The following is a 22,977-nucleotide window of genomic DNA, read 5'->3' as shown; positions in this document are numbered from 1 at the left end:
GCTGTTGTCTTAGAATGTCAGGGGCAGTGGCCGTCTTAGAATGGCAGGCCTTTTTTTTTTTTTTTTTTTAATTACAGATCCTGGCACTGGAGTGTGTGAGAGTCTGTTGTGGCTTGATTTGTAGCAATTTTCTAGGAGGGAGGCTACTGAATTTATAAATTTTGAGTTGTACTGTGAAGAGTTATTGCTAGGGATGGGTTGATTTTTTCCAGGACTAAAATAATTTGATTACTAGAAGTTTTCAGATTGTTTGATGAATTTTGGGTACAGCTATAACAGGCTTTTTTGTCCTGTTTTTATGCATGGTTTGCTATGGTTCTTAATGGTCTATTCTGTTGCAGGGATGTTCCAGACTGTGTAGCCATCTCTCCAAATCAGAGTCTTTTTTTTTTTTTAAATTAAAGGAGATATGGTTCTGAATGGTGCTTGCTGAACCAGGATATTTAAAAAATGTGTCTACTACTATCAAGGTGAAGGCGAGTAGAACCCAATTGATCTGAGCTTACTGGAAGTAAAAGTTAGAGATTTCAGATTGTGTTATAGTGATGATCCTTTGAGGCCTGTTTGGGTGTAGACTAATTTCTCCAAATCTTTTGGGTTTCTAATACATGATAGGAATGGACCCCATTCCCAAGTCAAAGTATGATTAAAGCTCATAAAATTAGTATGGTTTCAATCTTTGCTGGTGCTGTGGAAGAGCACTTCTAGCTGATAATGTGCCCATTAAGGACCACTTCTGCAATTTGTATGGAGTTAAATGCACTGGTAACATGAAGAATCTACAATCTTAGATAGATACAAGATCCATTGCTCCTACTACTAGAGCCACATGGGTATCTTTCTTCCACATTGTTCTGGTTTCTACCTGCAAATCCTGACATTTTATGACAGTCTCTGTACACAAGACACTGTAGGTCACAAAGTGTAGTGATTTCAATGATCAATGCTACTTTTGTCTTCTTTTCATGGACCACTATATCTGGTTCTCGCATGTAATCTTTTGAATGGTTAGTAATGAGTGATCCCATGTCTGACCATGTAGTGTAGCTGGTAGTCATAGGCTAGGTATGGTACCATTTATTTGAGGTGGATGTTAAATGCAGTCCTAGGATGGATTCTTCAGATGTAGCCTTGGAGTCTTGAACAGAGAAGACATAACTGAATTAGTGGGTTTTCTAGAGCTCTTACCAGTTTATGCAAATGTCTACCAGGATGGGTTATGCCATCATGCAGTGGGAGGCATTATTCGTGACAGCCACAGTATGTACTGCTTTGAAGATAGTGGAGATCACTTTCACTACATGAATGGGCCCACTTTCCCATTTTTCTGTACTTCCCTTATATACAGTGCAGCACAGTTAGCTGCATGAAGTGCTGGCTGCCTTACTTTAGATAGAAAATGCCACCATCCAATGGCACCAAAACACACAAGCATTATGTAAGAATGCTGCCCATCCCCCATACAAGTCTCAGCCACTTTCCCTCTACTTGCGCTTCTACCAATGGCAGATTATAGTGAGGACCCGTCTTGAGTGCAGCCAACATATATATATATAAATTGTAAAAATACACATCATGGCAGAAGCCATACCCCCAAAAAAAAAAAAAAAAACAGTGATTGAAGTGAAACTTCAGATTCACAAAGGCTGTGCTTCTTGATAAAGCTATGACAAGTTTGCAAGCAGATTATCCTGAACAAACTTAGCAGGGTATGGTAAAACACAAAACGAATAAATGCACACAAACAAATGCAGCGTACCTAGTACAAAATATTAATTGTTGAATTTCTCACATCTGACATGGTTTGGCAAGGTCCAAGTGGCACATACTCAAGCTTTGCACAAACTCTGCCATACACTACACTCAATGTTTTTCTGCCACACAGTATTAAATAGGCATACTATTCAACAAAGTACAAAAATGCAAATGCATTTTGAAAGTTTTTCGTTTTGAAGTCATTGCAAGGAACTGATCTAGAACTACTCAGTGGCATATTGTGTTTCATTAGGCAGCGACTGCATGATTTATGCATCACAAAGCCACAAGTCTGAGTGCTGCTTTGAATGAAATGGCATTCTAAACTGGGTACAAAGTTCAAAACATGCATTTGCCCCCCCACACACAACCCCAATCACTCAGTGGAGATTTCTCCTTCCAGTGACTTCAGCCAGTCATATGCAGCTCTGAAACTAAGTTGGCCTACAAGTCTATGAACTGGGCCATTACTAGCCATACTTCTCCAAAACCTAGGAATGGAGATTTGGTTACCTGAATCTGTTAACCCCAGTTCCTTGCGACCAAGCAGCATAGTCAAAATCAAAATTTAATTGTGGTATCTACAGCCTTGACTTGGAACACACTAAGTAACTGACAATCATGACAAGTCCATCTGATAAATGTATTTGTTGAATAAAAGTAATGTATCAACTGATTTGCAGGCAGAAATCCAAACAACCTTAACCACAGTAATAGACAAATACTGGTCAGGTTGGCAAACCAAATATAAAAAGGACCGGTAATGGCACTTGAAGTTGGCATTCCTTTAATTTAAATTGGCTGCCGAATTTAAATGACAGCTACAATAATCCAACAGAACAGCACCATTATGCAAGACCAGAGAAATGCATAATTTAAAGGCAGTTTAGTGGATATATCTATATGCAGTGTACAGTATTCCCACTTATTCCATACCCTCTAAACTGTCCAGGATATAATTTTATGATTAACAGAGTAAAATGTGAAGGGAGTGGTTTTCTTGCAAGTCACTGAAGATTGCCTGGTTCCACACTTTGTATCCTTCAGAAAATACATGCTACTATAAAACCAGGTTATTCTATCACATTAAAAAAACAAACCTTTGCAAACAAAAGGTTAAGGCCAACACTTATCTGTCCCTTATTTTAGGTCTCTGTCCTTCAATTTTTGGCTTAGTCAAGATGTGTTAGGAGGTTGAGAGGGATGATATTCAAACATGAAGTATCCCTACATAATACACAAATACACACAAATTGAGGGTGACTGCTGTTGAAAGAAGGAAGAGCAGAAGGGGGTGGTAAAAATGTGTTTATTTTTGTGGAAGGTGTGTGAATCTAAGGAGAGCTCTCAAAAAGGATAAATACAGAATTTACCAAATAGTTGAGGATACATGACAAATGGAGAATTTAAGAAAAGTTTTATTGTTTTGAAAGCAGCAAGTATCTTTCAATAAGGACAGACAGCATAGTCCTGAATTTAGGAAAATAGTCACATTGATGTCTTTGTAGATCTGTGGTGGTGCAGCGGTAACGTTGCTGCCTCACAGCAAGAGGTTCTCCTGTTAGATTCTTGGATTAAGTGCAGGGAGTGCCTTCTGTGTGGAGTCTGCATGTCCTCCCCGCAGTAGAGTGGTGTTCCAAAAGACATGCGTGAATGGGCATGCCTTCGTTGAAGGTTAGGCGTCGAGCTGGCAACTCTGCACTGTAAAAATCTATGGCCAATCATTAGCGGACCAGAGTTCTGCTGTGGCAACCCCTACCTGGGAAAAGCCGAAAAACCCGTCACATTGATATCTTTAAGAGGGAATCCAACTCTGAGGCAATCTCCAAGAAACTGATCTGTTCAATACAAGTCTAGTCCTAGAGGCTTGACGGATGAATCTAGGTGTATAAAGGAAAATGTAATTTGTCCCCACTATGTGGAAAACATCAGTTGTCACTCTGAATGTGCAGAGTCTTCAAAAGACTAATTTAACAATAGATTCCATTTATAACAGTCTGGCAAAATTTGAAAGAAAGCCGATATTTCTGGGTTCAATAGTGTAGCCCATATTAAAATCAGATGAACTACATTTTTGCAGGACCTTAGGGCAACTGCCCACCCGAAAATGTTGACTACAAGGATCCAACTTTCTTGTACAAAGGACAAACCAGCACTAACAGCATATTGTGAAGATATCCCAACAAAAAAATATTAAAACTAAGAATTCAGTGATTTTTCCATGTAATTAAAGTCTCTCATTTGGGCTGCAGCTGTATATTCATAAACACTATCAAATCACAATAATCATGTCAGAATCTGGAAAGCTTGTGTATAAACATTTTGGATTAGTTGAAAACTAGGCTTGATTATTCCTACTACTTGTGGATATTAGGCAAGAGTATTGAATTCTCACTGCTTTACATTAGCAAGTGCAGCAACCGTTTGCTGTTGGTACACTGGAATAAGAAGTTCCATCCATTTAGTTTTAATCAGTGCTGACCAGCACTTACTGAGCATGCTGCATGTTCCATTATCAGATCTGCACACGCCAAAATGCAAAAATAAAATTTACTAGGACAAAATTGGTTTGGGGCTCATGTAAAAACATAGGAGTGACTGCAAAAAGAAATGGTGGGCAACAGGCAGCCTGGCCTTACCCTAGAAGTTGGAAATTAAAATCAGAATTGTAACCTTTCGATACCTGGTCTGATAGAGGGCAGAAATCGGTCCATCTATTAAAATGGAATGTTTTATGGGCACCCAACGATCAAAGCTAGAATCTTAAATCACTTACATTAGTTTGTAAAAATATGTTGAAATCACTTACATTAGTTTGTAAAAATATGTTGAATTGGAAGTATTAGAGATCTATGAAGAACAAATCCAAAATGAAAGGGGAACAAATTCTGCAACACTTTTTCAAAGACAATAGCCTGCTTAATAAAAGTTCAACTTTAAGTTCCTAGCAATCTACTTTGACAAATCTGCCATAGCCCAATTTGTCTATATGAAAGATCCATATTGTATTTATTGAAATAAGAACATTTTCTATAGAATAGCTAAAGATTCCTAGAAAATCTGCAACAATTCAGTTCATAAAATCCAGTATCTTTTCCTTTAATGTTATTCAGAACCAACCACAACCATCTTTCACAATAAAAGCTTCCCCTGTCTTGATCTCATTGGATAGTACAGCCACCATAGCAGTCTTCCAAGACAGCAACTTCCCAACCTTTAATACTGTTAAAAACAACGTTCCAGATATTTATCACTTTCTCTCAATTTCCCAGACAATAGTATCTGCTCCTGGAGACCTCCCTATTGATACATTACAATTATCCTCCCATCTTGGCCAGTATTAATTTGTGCAGTCTCATCCTTCTTCAATGCTGGCATAAGTAAAGAAAAAAACAGCAATACTCATGGGTTCCCACATGCCTCTGGGAAACTTTATAACAATTTGCATAAAGAAAAGTGTCTACTACATCAGTAGGATCTCTAGTTATTTTAGTTATTTTGTCAAAGACTCCCAAAGTATGGGGATAACCTTTTCTACTTTGTTGCCAAAGTCATTGTGCTACAAGCTTTGTGCTCTGGCATTAAAGTTACTTAATGGCCTTCCTAAACTCCTGGCTATCATAGGATGATACTAGGCTATTGGCCCGGAGGCCCTTATAAGCCTAGCCATGCATTTTACCCATGTTCCCTCAGTTGACAAAGGTGGGATCCTAGTGGTATATTTTCTGTTTCCCATCCAGTCGTCCAGGTTCCTCTTAAAGAGGGCTCGAGAGGTATTCTGCTTGACATGGAGAGGGAGTCTATTCCAGACAGGGGAGTCTTTGGGACACAAATCTTTCCTGCCAACAAGTTCTATTAATGTCACAGACTAGGTTAAGGCAGTGTGTGCGGGTTGCATGAGTGGAGTTTGTCTTATGGATATAAAGCAACTCCTTCAAGACTGGGTCTGAAATGGCTTTGTATGCCAGACATGGGTCACCTCTGAGCAGGTACAGGATAGGTGTTTTGAGACCCTAGATTTTCCTGGTCAGGAGCCTCTGGTCTCCAACTGCTGCATGTGCTTGGCAAGGTACATGCTGAAGGGGGCCTTGTACTCGATAATGGGTCTGACAAGGAGTACAGGGATGTTATGACCTTGTTCCTGGATGAAATACCTTATTTATGAGGCGAGCCATATAGAAAGCCTTCAGTGCAACAAAGGCAATGTGGTGGTCAAAAGACAGGCTATTAATGTGATAATTAGTGGGGAAGACATTTTCTCTAATGGGGATAATGATGCAATTCTTGGCATTCAGTTTGAGGTCATACTTCTGGCACCAGTCCTTAGTTTGGGTAAGGCCCTCTGAGGATGTTCATATCACTACGGGAATTTAAGACCACTCCCAGCTTGTGGTCATCTGCAAACTTAAGTCAGCCACAGACCACTTTGGCTAGGTCAAGGATGGCTATGTGCATTCCATGGCCTTTCAGATCAGGCTAGTTAGGCTGATGGGCCTATAATTGCCTAGGTCAGTGGATGGTCCACATTGTGTGTACAAGGACAACAGTGGCTGTCCTCCATTCAGCTGGGAGGAATCCAGTGCTCAGGCTTTGGTTGAATAGGGTGTCCAAGAGCAGAGAGCTCATGCCAGAGTTCATGTAGGATACAACCAGGGATGTTATCGGGTCCCATGGAAAATGTATTTTTTTGCCTTTGAGAGGGCATTAAAGGACCTGCTCCCTGGTGATGAGGGGGCAAGTGCTGGGGATGTCCTGATTTATTGATGGGGGACGGGGTGAAGTTTACTGAACCTGTCTGCTAGCAGGTTGGCTACATCTATGGCATTTGTGTATGCGGTGTTGCTGACCACCTGTTCAGAGCAGATTTGGGTGTTGCCTTTGAGACTGCAGAAATACATGAAGACCTTGTGATTGCCCTTGGTGGATGTGGCCAATTTTGAACTCAAATTTAGCCTTAAGAGGATTTCACCAGTGACCTTATTTGCTTGTTCAAACAAAGGAGAGATTGCTTCCAACTTGGCTCCTGCTAAGAACCTATCCAAAATACACTGGCAATCTGCAGTTGCTCCTCTTACTGATGCAGGACAGATTTAATTCCTTTACTCTGCAGTTCCTTAACTAGCCCCTCTAACATACTCGTCTAATTACCATATCTCCAATTTCTACCCCATTTTAAAAACTTTTCATTCTATCCTACTCACTAGCTATCCATTCTGAAATGTATAATCCTGCCTAATAATGCTTTAATCATTTCCTCTACTCATTTCTTAAATTTAATAGGAAAACACCAGTATGTCAGTTTTACTTAATTATGTTTCTTTATCAGAGTTTAGTGGTAAGATATGATAGAGTTATTGAATGTGCAAAGCTTTAAATTACACATGCTCTTGCGAAATTGTGCATCCTAGCCCAGTTATTGTAGCCAAGATTAAGTAAATGCTGACCAAATTCCTACTACTGACTTCATATTTTCCCCATTCCAAAATATTCATATTTCTTCAGAGAATTACCCTCATTTTTTCCCTTCAAGGTCCTACAACACAGCCTCACCATTACAAAGTTCTAGTCCCACCCTTAAAAAAACTCCTTGATGAAAGCTGATCATTTCTCCCCAAAATTCTTATGCTCCAGAATAGTAATTTTTAAATGGAATATAAATACATTCCAGCATAATGACCTGCCCCTGCTGCCATAAATCCCTTATTGCTACAGATGCCCCCCATATCACCCACAATTATTGGACCCCCCTAGCAACTAGTATTACTCCCTGAAAAAAGGTCTGCTGAAAGTCCACCTGTAAATCCTCTTAAATTCACATGCTCATTTCTTTCCAAAATGAGTCTTGTGCAGCATTGCTATTTGCACCCTACATTTCTTGATACAAGTATGACACCTTTTTCTTGTAAGGCCATTTACATTCCATAACATGAAGTATAGCCATTATGTTATTATAGCCATGTGTTACACATACGTTTTGAATGTATATTTCATACTTTTAGCTTACGTGGTCTCACTAATGTTAAGCAGGTTAAACTTATGGATTTGGACTTGTACCACATTTTCATACCTTTTTGCTTCACTGAAAACACTCACAACCCTACATAGATTTCCAGACTCTCCTATCCCTTTTCACTTTACCACACAACTACGTAAACTTTGAGAAAAGAAAAAAAAAATGAACTTTACTCCAGAGAGGAGTAGTTGACCCTTTTCTGTAATTAAGGCTATCTGTGTTAATGTACAGGCTAGAGCCCATGTTCCTACTTACAAGGATCCCTTTACCTATATTCCCTCCTCTGATGTGAAAAGAGTTTGCATGTTATCTGTAAACCACTTTCAGTTCAAGTGCACTGGGTACCTTATTCATGTTCACAAACAGACTACCTCGTAGAAGAAAATCTGCTCAGCCACACTAAGCATGGTTTTCACCAAAAACACAGTACATCTATGGCCATATATCCCAAGCTAGATAAACTAGCCTTTTGCTAGCTCCTTGACCTCTCCAAGACATTATGCACAGACACACATCCACTGCTCCTGACTAAACTATCTTTCCACTTCAACAGACACCAAATCAGTCAAATGGCTTTTGGCATTCTACCTGCTCTTCCCGAGAAGCTGGGAGTACCTCAGGGATCTATTACGGGTACTTTACTTTTCAACATCTTTATCAGCTATATATCTCATCCACACATCTCTAGTCCACTATGCAGATGACTCCATAGTCACAGTAGCAGATTCCCTCCCAGAACTTGGCACCATTACTCAAAAATCCTTCTCAGCCACTGAACAGCTTTTAGAAGAGCTTTCTAGGAACCAGTTAATCCTCACTCCCAAGACAAAACTTCTGCTCTTTCAACCCAAACCCTTAACCATATTAATTTCACTTAGTACACCTATTACAGTAAAAATCACACTGAGCACCCACCAAAAGCTTCGACCCCTCTACAGAAATAATTCCTATTGTGTAAAAGCTAAACTCACTACCTCCTCCCTATCCTTTTCTATGGCTCAAAATCTTCACTAACCTATAAACCTCTCCAAACTTGAAAACTACATACAATAAAGTTGCTAGATCTGCTGCCAATCAAACTTACTTCTCTCATCACGGTCTTCAGAGGAATTCCTCCACCCAACTACTTTTCAAAGCTATTCCATTATTTACCTTCCCTCATTCTCTCCTAACACCTCTTCACATGTCCTACACCCTTCTAGGGCCCTCCAAAGCAAGGATTAAAAACTACAAAAAATATCCAAGCAGCCCCTCACTGGCTTCAACTACCTCACCTTTCCTTACTCTGTCTCAGTTATCAAAACACTGACCATCATAAACAGACTACCTCCTTCCCAAACTACTGACACATTAACAGTCTACACTTCCATGTTTTTGGAACACAAGCTATTTGTGTGAACTTTACAAGCAGACTATGCATTCAAGTGAAAGTATCTCATGGAATGGGACACAGACACACAGACACACAGACACACAGACACACAGACACACAGACACACAGACACACAGACACACAGACACACAGACACACAGACACACAGACACACAGACACACAGACACACAGACACACAGACACACAGACACACAGACACACAGACACACAGACACACAGACACACACCATCTGTCTTTGCAGGGGGGGTCAAGCCACCCTGCACCCCCATACTCCCCAATTAAAATATACCAACTCCAAGATTGCACTAAAGCAAGGTTAACTAAGATTTCCCATTCCATACTGTACTGTGATCTCAGTTTAGACAGACAATTTTCAAAACTTTCATATGGTCATCGGCCATAAGCTGTTCAAAGTTCTGAAACTGACCATTTGAAGTAGACCCATTTTATATTATATAATGTATATAATTTCATTATAGTCAATTTTATATATATATATATATATATATATATATATATATATATATATATATATATATATATATATATATATATATATATATATATATATAAAAGATGTACACAATTTTGTTATAGCAAAAAAAGCTTAAAACTCCCTTTTCAGGTCACAAGTGCCCACCTGGACATCCACCCCCCCCCCTCCCCACATCCCAGCTTTCAGCACCTTGTGGCACCACTGGTTATGCTTGTGGAGCAAGCCAGATGCAAAAGTTATTGGACTATTATGCTTTTAGACAAGTGGATGGGATAGTTTAGTTCCATGAGCATGCTTGTCAGAGTGAAATGCTGGGAAATTTGGAGACAAATTGTGTCAAGTAAGGGTAGGGTCAGAAGGAAAATAATTAGTGGAAGCACTGATTATTAGCAGAAAGAGGGATCAGAATAGAGATGAATAATGGATACAAAAAGTTGATCACCCCACCCATCTGAAAACCTAATCTTGCTCAGTTAGTAACCAGCAAAATTAACATTACTCCAAGATGCCCAGTGGTCATTTTTGTGATTAGAATAGCCAGCTTATGTAGCAGAATATGCTACTAATACTACATGCTTTGTCGATATTAAAGCTCATGCAGTAGTTACCATATAAAACATAAGGCAGACTGCATTTATAGGTTCATATGAGTTTACTAGGCTAACCACCACAAGGGCCTTTAAGCCTAGCCATGCATCCCAAATCTGACAAGTTCAGATACCCTTGATAAGTGTAAGCATGGGTCTGGGATGTTAACCATTTACAGGTTAGCATCAGACATAGGTGCCAAACCAGGGATGAATTTCCCAGTTTCCTTCCAATTGTCCAAGTTGCACTTGGATTGGATTAGGGAGGAACTCTGCTTCACATGGATGGGGAGCCTGTTGCATAGACTGGGTAGTCTCTGGGGATACATACCTCTCTCCAGCAGGTCCTATTTATATCACAGGCAAGGTTTTAAGTCTTTAGAGTGGATAATTCTAGTACTTTTGTGGATAAGTAGGAGGTCCAGAGTGGGGTCTGAATGCCCTGTATGCTAGGCATAAATCTCCCCTCAAAACCCTGCAAGACAGAAAACAGTGATAGGGTCTCGAGGTACTCTGCACAGGACACATCACTTACAGCTTTTTTTTTTTTTTTAGTGAGGAACCTGTGGACATTCCACTTGCTGGATATGCCTGGTGAGGTACATACCAAAGGGGGCATTGTACTCCATGATTGTTCCCTTGTATCTCAGCATACCTAGGATTTCCTTTGACTTGGATGCAATACCTTTGTTTATAAGTTGCGCAACACAGAACTCCCCAGACACATGATGATCAAAGGCTAGATTACTATAAGAGAGTCCCCAAGTCCCTGAATACTGGGTCAACTCTGAGTGTGTCGTCAAGATGATAGTTATCAGGGATGGCTGGCTTCCCAAAGGAAGCCATTATGTATTTCTTGGCATTTAGTTTTATTCCATGACCCCGACACCAGTTGTTTGAGTCATCCCCTCCTGGAGAACATTTGCGTCAGTGAGATTCAATGACCGCACCTAAATTTGCAATCTGCAAATTTAGTCAGCCAGAGACCACTGACATTGGCCTTGACTTCTGAGAATTAAATGCCAAAAAGGAGCAGTCCAAGGACTGATCCGAGTGACTCCCCTTGTGACTGGTCTCTTTTTTGAGGTAGACTCCCCAATTCTAACTTCCTGGGTCCCATCTGCAAGCCAGTTGGCTATCCACTGGGTGACATGCAGGTTTGTACCAAACCTCGAGTTGGTCAACAATGCCAGAGTGGGGTATTTTGTCAAATGTCTTGGCCAGGTCAAGGTAGGCAATGTGAATGATTTTGCTCTCATCCATTGCTTTGCAGACCTTCTCAAAGTCCACCAGTTTAAGAAAGCATGATCTGTCCTTTACTAAACAGAACTGGGGTGGGTCCAGTGTCTGGAGGTTTACTCATCTCTATTGCTAATCTCCATGATACAAGACTAGTGAAACTTATGGATCTGTAGTTTCCAGGGTTTGTAGAAGGCCCACCTTTGTGCAGAGGGATGACTGCTGGCTTTCTCCATTCATGAGGCATGAAGCTTGCTTGAAGGCTACAGTTAAACAGGAATTTCAGATGCCCTGATGGGTCATGTTTCATACTATTAAGGCATCCTGGGAGGTTGGGACCCATTGATGCAGTGTTCTTGGTCTTGGAGAGCATTAAGGACCTGTTCTCTAGTGATAGTAGGGGGAGCTGTATTTGATATTTCCTGAGGGAAGGTTGAGGGGGAAAGAGTAAAGTTGGAGCTGAATTTATCAGCCAGGAGGTTTGCTACATCATCTGGCTCAGTATAGGTGGCTCCATTTACAATGAGCTCTGCACACAACTGTGCTTTTCCTTGAGGTTGTGGACATAGCTAAATGCTTTGTGGCTGTTCTTGGCCTAGGAGGCCAAACCTACCTCAAATTTGGCTTTGGTAGACTGTCCTCCAAGTTACTTAGTTTGAGTGCTTTTATTCTGCTGGGTGCTGCACCTCTTAATTTTTTTCCATGAGTTTCTTCCTCCTGCTATACATCAGATTTAGCTGGGGGTCCAGGTTTTATTTTTACTTCAAAGTAGACCATTTGTGGTCTGACCTGACCAGAGATGGCATTACAGTAGGGGGTGTGCAGCACTCATAGTAAGAACCAGATCCAGTATGGTTGCACCCCTGGTTGGTGTGTTGACCATCTGGTCCAGGGAGTTTGTATGTGCCTGTATGTTTGATGTCTTGTAGTATTCAGTTAATACTGGGTTAAAGTCACCCATGAATATGGCACTGGGTTGGATGGTTAGTGTTTCTAAATTTTAACTACATGTATGGGTTTCCGGGGTCATACAGTGGGACCTATAGCTTGCAGAGGTGGCATTGGATTTTAACTATGGGGATTTGAACATTGAGCAGCTCAAGTGCATTGTCCTGTTTGACCACCCTTTTAAGTATATTTATTTTTGATGTAAATAGGAGATACCTCCACCTTTAGTCCCTGCCTGTGAAGTAGCTGGTCTAAATGTGTGGAAGTCATTACAACCCTGCACGGTTGGCGTGCTGTGCACGGCTTTAAACCACATCTTAGACTACACAGATATCAACATTATCTAGGGTTGACAGCTTCCAGGAAGTGGAGTTTTTGTTTAGGCTCCTAGCATTGAGCAGTAACAACTTTAGATTTTCTTGGATTTGATTTGTTATGTCAGAAGTGCTTTCAGTTTGGCATTGCCTACAAAAAGGCACTGAGGAAGACAATGTTTTAGCAAATATTTGAAAGCCTAGAGGGGAGAGGTACAGACCATCCCTGGCACAGCAGCATTGTCTGTTGACAATCTCCTTCCATGCTGACAAATGCTGCATTTCCTTAGAATGACACCAGAAAGTAAGCCAATTAAAGTCAATCATTTTGCTCATATTGTGGCATCATCCTTGGAGAAAGTAAAATTCTGCTCAATGCTAGGCTCATACCAGCCTGACACATTCCAAAAGCTCTACGGAGGTTTCTATTCATATAGTCTAGGGAGATGCATCTCAGGTCATTTACTCCCACATGGACTATGACAGTCATATTGGCAAGTGTGATCCAATTACCTGTGTGCATGTGTAATGTGGTGGATCCTAGCTCCAGATAAGCAACAGACCGTAACTTTCTCCTTACTCAGCCTAGTGAGAGTAAGATCAGGGTCTCACAAAGGAGCTTCCAATGACTAGAATGTTGGATTGTGTGGTGACTTGCCTTAAGGTCTCAGAAGTAGAAATAGAGGCTCCAAGAGATGCAACTCTGTGCTGATGTGGGCGTTTTGAAGGTCTTTGTGGTTTAGGAAGACTACATGCAAGTGCCTCAGTATATATGGTCTATAGGTCTGCTTTGAATTGTGTAGGATGGGTGCAGCATGTGTACTACTGACAACCTTATTGACATTAGGAGCAAGTTTTATGTGACAACAGCATCCAGTGACATCTCTCACATACTGCATCAGTTTGAGAATTAACTGGTCGTCAGTAAACATGAGGCAATTTCTACATTTCCTCAGGATGCCCACATCCACAAAGCCAGCAATTGAGACAATAGAAAGTTCATATCTATGGCAACAAACCCTTTTTTATTTCATTTATTTCTTTGACTGCTGGAGAGAGAATATCTGGTTTGCAACTATGTGGACAGTGCTAGTCACTGCAAACTAGTTGTCCTGTGTGCAACTAGATAATGGAGAAATTTCAATTGTACTTTTACAGGAATCGCTCAAGGTGTCAGTCTGTACAGAGCACTGCCAAACATTTGAGGAAACTAATACGTAGACCCTGAAATTTTAAGGGTACAATACACCACAGCTTCACTCTGTTGGGATACAATACTACTTTGCTTCTCTCACCAGAAGCAAAAATACTAGCACCAATCCCAAGAGAAGCAGGTCACAGCCAGTTTGGTGATCCACAGTCTTGTTCCAGAGGATGCAAGGGTCTGTAGGTTTATAGCCTTTTTCCGATAGATGCCTTGAATAGCAACCAGACCAATCAGGTATGTTAAGCACAGAAACTCCTCCAACCAGAAAGTCTGGAATTAATGCACTCTGCTCCTGCTCTCACCAGGATCAGAATACAAGCACAGATTCCAAGCTGGCACATATAAAACAGTTATTAGGCTTTCTGGTGGTCAGCAGTCTCCAGGAAATAATGGCCACTGTACTCCTCTCACCAGGAGAAAACAGAAGCACTAATCCCAAGATGACTACTGAGAGGCAGAATGTGGGCTCTACAATAACTGCTGGTCTTGCAATAGATGCTTAAAAGTTGAGGAAAAAATGGTTAATACTAAACACTGCAGTGTGCACTAAGCAGTTGGACATTAGAGTGGGTAACTTACGTTTTACCCGTCTAAGTTTTAATGGGGAGCCACTATTTTTAAAAGAGCAAGATAGATTGAAAATGGGGTGGGCACTTCTGTATTCTGGTACTATGAAATACAGTAGGATGGACAATAAATTTAAATAGTTGAAGAGGAGTGATTTCACAAAATGATAATTTTGTGCTTATTCCTGGACAATAAATTTAAATAGTTGGAGAAGTGATTTCACAAAATGATAATTTTGTGCTTATTCACACCAGACAGTAAAAGCAGACAGGAAACTAGATATATGGTCAAATCAAATCAACACAAGGGGCAGGGAACTAGAAAGACACTGGTGTTAAGAACACAACAGTAACAGGGTGAGTGTGTGGGAAACTGTCCGACTCACAAGAGACAGAGCTGTGGTCTCCTCACATTTAATATGTAGTTAAAAGTAGAACACAAGTAAAACAGTGGAATGGAAACAAATCACAATATACAAAATATAAAAAGGCAAAGTACTACAAAATACAATAAAAAGCAAACTAACCCTTCCCTCACAGCATACTGTGGCAGAGTATGGGTGAGCCTTTCCAGTGAAGCTCTGAAATGTTTTACCCCTTAAATAGAAGGTTTAGTTCCTAGCTCCACCCCTTCAGTTCAGACTATTAATCTCAACTGACCTGTTCTAACTTGAGACTCCCTAATTGACCTGCTCTAATCTGTCTGACTCACAAGAGAGCTGTGGTCTCCAAGTATTAATATGCAGTTAAAAGCAGAAAGTAAAGCATTTATAAACAAACTCACTCAGTTGGATGACTTTTCCCATAGAAGCGGTGTTCAAGCAGTAAACACAGGGAATGCATCTTCTCCGCATATGTCAGCCAGGTTCCATACTGCATCCAGGCTGGGTTTGCAGGACCTTCTCCTCCAATCATAAGAAATATTGGACCACCAGGTACATAGTGTGTATCATTCATAAAATACCGCTGTTAAAATTAATGACAAAAATGTTACTAGCATAATGATTCTTATAAATTAATATGTTCTTATATTTTTTCAGCCATTTAACTACCACTGTGACCCAGCATGCACATCCTTCCCCATTGGAAGAGCTTTTTGTTGGTCACAGAACATGCACTTCTGCAAGTCATTGTTCCAGCCCAGACCCTGGCGATTACTACACAGCCATGGCTTGGCCAACCACATGCCCCAACCCTTCTGCACTCTCCAGCAGGTGACAACATTGCAGACAACTGAACCACCACCTTCTAAACTGGGCAAGCTCATGTCTGTGCTCATTCACTCACCCCCTCCTCCAGTGCCTGGGTCAATAAGCGGTCCCTGGTCACGTTCACATCTTCACCCCTCTGCCTCATGGAGGAAGGTCTCAAACATTTCATCTTAAGAGGTACAAGAAATAGGTCTACTACCTATAAAATTTTACAAATGCCAAATTATGATTGTGGTGAAGGACAGTCATTACCTCACTCCAGTTCATGCTACTTCAGTACTGTAACGGGTAACCCAACATCTCATTACACTTCCAAGTATATACAGTGAATATACAAAAAAAAAAAAAAAAAAAAAAAAAAAGTAAATGCCCCTAAAATGCCAGGTTTTTGGGATGTATATAAAAAAAATGAGACCATAATAATTTTAAAACTTTTCCCACCTTTAATGTGACCTATAACCTGTACAATTCAATTGAAAAACAAATCTGTTAGGGAAAAATATAAAGAATAAAAAATGTACAATAAGCTGGTCACAAATGTGCACATCCTTAAAACCAATACTTTTGTTGAAGCACCTTTTGATTTAATTGCAGCATTCAGTCTTGGGTACACACTTGCCATCAATTAGAGACTCTGATCAACCCCAAATAAAGTTCAGCTGTCCTAGTAGAATTTCTGACATTTACTCTTAAGTCGCCTGCTACAACAAAAGCCATGGTTCGCAGAGAGCTTACAAAGCAAAGGGACCCCATTGTTTACAGGCATCAGAAGGGTACAAAAAATAATTTCCACAGCACTGGATATACCATGGAACACACTGAAGACAATCAAAAAGTGGAGAAAAATAAGGGGCAACAGTGATGTTGCAAAAAACTGGACGTCCCTCCAAAATTGATGAAAAGACAACATGAAAAATGATCAGGGAGGCTGCCAAGAGATTTACAGAAACACTGAAGGATCTGCAGGAATTTCTGGCAAGTACTGGTTGTGTACTATAAGCGACAACAACCTCCGGTATTCTCTATATGTCTAGGCTACTGGGTAGGGTTGCAAGACAGAAATATTAAACATCCAGGCCAGGTTAAAATTTGCAAAATACAAAGTCTCCCAAAAGCATGTGGGATAATGTGTTCTGGTCTGATGGAGACCAAGGTTGAACTTATTTGGCCACAATTCAAACAAAAAAAATGTGCATCTGGCACAAAAACACTTCACCATCCCCACGGTGAAGCATGGTGGTGGCAGTATGTTTTGGGGTTGCTTTTCTTCAGCTAGAACTGGGGCTTTAGACAAGGTGGAGGGAATTATAAACGGTTCCCAATACCAGTCACTTTTGGCCCGAAACCTTTAGGCATCTGCTACAAAGCTGAAGATGAGGAATTTCACCTTTCAACACAATGACCACAAAAATACATCCAAATCACTAAAAGAATTGCTTCACCAGAAGAAAATTAAAGTTTTGGAATGGCCCAGCCAGAGCCCAGACCTAAATCCAATAGAAAATTGGTGGGGCAACCTGAAGAGGGCTGTACACAAGAGATGTACTCGCAATTTGACAGATTTGGAGTGCTTTTGCAAGGAAGAGTGGGCAAATATTGCCAAGTCGAGATGTGCCAGGTTGATAGACTCCTACCCAAAATCAAAAGTGCTTCCAAGTATTAGTTTAAGGGTGTGCGCACGTATGCAACCAGCTTATTGTAAAGTTTTATTTTTTATATATCCCCCCCCCCAACAGATGTTTTTCAATTGAATTGTACAGGTTATAGGTCACATTAAAAGGTGGAAAAAGTTTTGAATTTATTGTGGTCTCATTTATACACAAACCTGGCATTTTAAACAGGGGTGTGCAAGCTTATATCCACTGTACAATGCAAGTTTTATATAAATTTGCTTATATTCAGTGACTGAACAATGCCAAACTCAAAACACAGTCCAGTATAAATAACTGGAAAATGGCGGAGAATACAGGAATGGCAGTGCTTCCATACACACCGCAACAGGGCAGGTTTACTCATCGAAGTGGAACCTGGCTACCTAAAATTTTAAATGTTTCAAAAAGAAATGCTGCCTTTTCTTCATCTAATCCATACAGTTACAAAAGGAAAGATGCAAGTTTTACTGCATTTGAAAAGTTTAAACAAATTTGGTTATTTCAGTATCTCCTTTGCTATATGCAGGTGCACAGGGAGACGCGTCCTGTAAAGTTTAGTTTTAAAGTATCATGTATGGCACAGGCAATCTTACATTTATAGAAATAAAAATAAACTAAACAGACAATCTCAGTTGCAAACATACATAAAACCATGCTGACAACTGTAACAGCTAACATTGTACATCACTTAAAAATATATCCAGTCATTGTCAGCCATTACATACCTCATTCAAATCTCTGCATACATTGATCCCAAACTTCCCATTTTTCCTATGTAATTTGCTCCTACCATTTTCTAAAGATCCCAATTCCATTTTCTCCCTGCTACTATCTATATTCGCTACTTCCAGTAAAGCTGGCTTAAACCTTTATTTCCTTTATTTGGAATTGCTTTTTTGGTAGCAATCAGACTCAGGAAGGCCCATGTCTAGGTAATTCTGATCCTGCATCACAGCTAAAAACCTTCCTGTGAATTTTCTATCTAATCTCTTCCCAGTCCTTTCTAACCTCGGATTCTTATGGTTGTCATGCAATATTTTATATGCTCCAATTATTCCTTTAATGGCAACTTCAGTTCTAGATTCTACTGAAAACTAGAAGTGCTGTCTTCCATTTAGGACCCCCAAACTTCCCTCTGTCTATACTATAATAGTAATCCTTGATAGGAAAGTCAATATCCAACATGCAGTCCAAATAAGTTCTTGGCACCATCCCATTCTATTACCCTTCCCTCTCTAGTCATTGGCTCCCAATACCCTAGTTCCTTTGCCCATTTTCTCCAATAAATTCCAGTCCCCCTTGACTGTCTGTATCCCTAATTGCATTCATCCCTATGGGCAGAATATCCTCTCCATTCCCAGGTTAGCTTGGTTCTTAACTTCAGCTTTTTTTTTGGTTATGCCATGTCCAACAAAGCAGAATTTCAAACCAATTTAAGAGGTAGACACCAGGAGCACCACGAACTTGCAGAACGAAAAGTATTACACACTGAAATGAAAAAAAAATGCAACTCTCACCTCACTTTTTCATTCAATGTTAAAACTTTTAACCAATACTCCCATCATCCATTCTATACTCTAGGCAAGTATCCAATTACAGAACTCAAAACACTACCAAAGAAACACTCCAAATACTGGTCACTTAACTGCTATTCTCTACACAAAAATAAGTCATAAATATGAATGTACACAAACTTAACAGCACATTTTTAAAAAGCCTTTTGATACACACTACGTATTCTATACGAGATAAGAAAAAAAACTTACTGCCCTCCAATCATCCAATTATTCAAACCCCTTAACACTAAAATGTATTTTGAATAAAAATGTTTAACAGTACAGCTTAAACCATCCTAAAATAAAGGGATTACATGTGTTAAAATTTACAAATACTAACATATGACAAAATGAAGGTCTTGTATTACAACATAGCCATCTTATATTAATCACAATCTAGCAGCTCTTAAGCACAGGCCCCAGGGAAACATGTTAATTTAATCCTGGCCACCAACACGTTTGGCAGCTAATATTGGAAGCTTCTCAATTCTATTCTTGCCTCCTAGTGCCCCCTCTAATGTCATGCAGCATTTCAAGCACAAATACAAACTTTGCTTCCTTACAAGTTTTAGTATGTTTAAATAATGCATTATTAAAAATCTTTTTTCCGGGTGTCAAATGTTCATAAATCCTTCTCTTAAGAGTTCTTTCCACCTTCCCTACATAGGAAGAATATTTCTTTACATTCCGCTGAATACACCAATCCTTTACCATCACAACTGGAAAACTGCTTACTGGTTATTAACCTCTCTGACTATATAAATTTGTCTGTATTTTTGATATAAATGTGGTAAATGTGCACAATGTTCATACAAGTCCCATTCCATTTATTCCTGCCTCTATAGATTGGGGATCTATTTTCCAAAATATATTCCTCTTGTAAGAGAATGTTAGTGGCTGCTTAAAAATGGCTTCTACATCAGAAGACCCTGCGAATATTTTCCAAATTCTCATAACATTCTTACATCCCCAGAGCTTCACTATTAAAGGTCCTTGTAAGATTCCCATTATCTACCTCTTTTCTTGCGTTATCATCCACATTAACACTGTTAAAGCCTTTACCTAAAAATGGATATACAGCTATACTCTGTCACTTCCTTAAAAACAATTTCCCTGGATATTTTCTCTAAAAAACATTCAACTTCAGACCTTCCTTAAAATATTAGTGTTCTGTCATTCTAGAAATTCTAACGCATTTCCCTTTTACCAAATCCCTCTTGTTTATATGGCTGGGCACTTGCCCAATGCAGATAAGAGTTAAAGGTACTTTTTCTGAACACTTTTAGATTTAAATATTTTACTATCATAATCCTTGTATATAGTCCCCTCTAATAGACTGCATCCTTTGTAAAGTTATATGCAAATCTTTATTTTGTAGATATATTATAGTCTAGAAATTCTTTCCTCTTATCTTCTGTATCAGTCCAGAACAACAAGTATAGGTATCTTATATAGACAGAAATTTTAAAAACTGAATTGTAGATGAATTTTCTTTCCCCAAGTACTTAAAACAATATTAGCGTAACTCATGGCACAGCACACCCATTACTACCCCCTTAATTTGCTTAAAGAATTTGCCTTCAAAACACCTATTTCTAGCAACTCCATAACCATCCTAATGTCCCTAGAGCAAAATGTTTTTGCCAGTAATGCCTCCTCAAACCAAACCATTCTAGACCTATTGAGTGGGGAATAATTGATATTGCAGACTTTTTTCAGTTGTCACAATGTCTTTATGAAACATTTTTATCAACATGTTTCAAAAAGTCCCAAGTCTTTCAACAAACCATCCTGTTCCAACCAAACTGTCTTAAACTTAATATCTATATACATTTAGCAATGGCATAGGTTTTAGAAGCATTTGCTGATACTAAAAGCCTCAGATCTTTATGCACTTTAACTATACCTTATATATAGTTAATCATGTCAAATATCCTTAAACTAAAAAATCTTCGAATAAGCAATATTTTGTCCATCTCCAAGTAGCTCATCTATCTTACCAATATATAAAATACCAATATATAAATTCATTATGACCATACCTCCACCTTTATCTGGCCTTGAAATTCTATTTTTATTCTCTCAGGTCAAATTAGGATATACTCTGGATTTTTGAGGGTTTCCTAGTTCTTTTTCTACCACCATCTATTTTTAATTGGGGGTGCAGGGGGATTAAAAGTACTTTTTACTAAGCCCTTTACTTTCTACATTTCTATCCCTTCCTTCAAAACATCAATTCCAAGTTTGACGAAAAATTTCAGGTCTATTAAAATCGTACTTTTATTTTTGTTTAGGCACAAACTTCTCTTCATAAGCTAAATGTCACTTCTATATCTAAAATTACTATTAGTGCTAAAATTCTGGAAGGTGTATACATTACCCTTCTGTAAAACATTTTGTTTAAAGTATTTTATCTTCTCCTCCCATTGAACTGATGTTATTGTTTTTTTTTTAATCCTCTCTGACCTCCTTAAATTGGGGAACTCTAAAGGGTCATTAAGGTAGATTAAAAATTCATTATTATAGTTGTATCTAGCCACATTTCCTTCATAAAGTTCTTCCCTTCTATTGTCACCATAATAGCCATAGTTGTTACTCCTTTATTGAAAATTTTCAACTTCATTTTGCCTTCCTTGCCACTGCCTAATTTCAGTTCGGATAGTTTCTATTTTCTTTATATTCAGTGACATCCCTGTATTTTCCTATTCTTGCACCCAACCACAAGCATGCACTTTTCATCTATTTTTTAATACTAAAGTAGATTTCTCTTTATCCACAGTAAAAAGGAGTTAGTTATTAAATCGCAATTCTCTTAAGTCTTCCATTTCGATTATAATTTTTATAAATCGCAAAGCCGCAAGTATCAAAAATCTTAAATCTTTATGACTATCTGACCCTTCTCTTACATTAGGCCTTTTGGTACAATTCCCAAGTGCAAACATTGTTTTAAATACTTAAAATACAAATCAAACCTGTATTTCAGCATATAAATCACATTAAATTCAGGTTAAAATTGTACGTATTTTTCAACATCAGGAACATTAATATTGCTATTTAGTTCATTATTCCTTAACCAGTCTTGCCATTTATGGAACTGGTCTGCTAATGATTGGCGGTAGATTTTTTTTTTTATGGTGCAGAGTTGCCAGCCTGACACCCACCCTTCAGTGAAGGCACGCATGTCTTTCAAATGCCACTTGACCACGGGGAGAACATGCAGAAGGCACTCCAGCAGAGAATCGAACAGGAGAACCTCTCGCTGTGAGGTAACAATGCTACCACTGCACCACTGCAGCTTTCTTATTCATATCAGCACAAATGCCATTGCTACAGTCACCTGAAAGTTGGTGACGCCCAACATCTCTTCTTTAGGTCTCGCTCCTTGTAATTGGCAAGATTCAATAGAAGTAGCATTTTTCCCCTCATTAGAAGATAGGAAAAGGAGGAATTCCTTGCGGAGATGCCACGCCATCACAATCTCCATTATTGCCATCTCGCACCTGACGAGAAGCATATAATTCCCTTTCTGGTATTACATTCAACGCATCAGCCATGGACAAACCCTCCTGGTTACCAAGCAACATACCCGGTCTGGATTGAGTCAGAAATTGCGATAAACTGTTGAGCATCTGACCAACCATAGTAAGCTCACCAACATGTCTTTAAATCAGTAGTATCCAGAGAAGCAGTAACCTGATTTAATCGCTAGTCTCCATGACTTCCAAAAATGTCACCACGCCGAAGCTCAAACCAACTTAAAAAGATGGTTAGACACCAGGAGCACCACAAACTTGCAGACCAAAAAGTTTACACCCTGAAATGAAAATAAAACACTTAACTCGCTCAGTGTTTTTTGTTCAATGTTAGAACTTCATCAGATTAACCAATATTCCCATCATCCACTATATACTCTTCATATAGTTGATTATCCAATTACAGAACTCAAAATTCTACCAAACAATCCAAATACCAGTCACTTAAGTTAAATGCTATTCTCTACACAAATAAATCAAAAATATGAATCTACACAAACTTAAA

General features: G+C 39.2%; 1 protein-coding gene across 1 annotated transcript in view; it reads right to left on the bottom strand.

The window, feature by feature from the left end:
- The window catches only part of LOC122800905 (putative serine protease K12H4.7), a gene marked incomplete in the record, with an annotated part of 685,243 nt that overhangs the window by 645,236 nt on the left and 17,030 nt on the right, over positions 1 to 22,977 (bottom strand). Inside the window, 1 exon segment of the mRNA XM_044070248.1 lies at positions 15,305 to 15,486. Coding sequence (XP_043926183.1) covers positions 15,305 to 15,486 — 182 coding nt within the window.

Source organism: Protopterus annectens, chromosome 4.part1 (genome assembly GCF_019279795.1).
Source record: "Protopterus annectens isolate FY-2018-M chromosome 4.part1, PAN1.0, whole genome shotgun sequence".
NCBI lineage: Eukaryota > Metazoa > Chordata > Ceratodontiformes > Protopteridae > Protopterus > Protopterus annectens.
The sequence above is the reverse complement of the archived record's forward strand: the minus strand, read 5'-3'. Positions and strand labels throughout refer to the sequence as shown.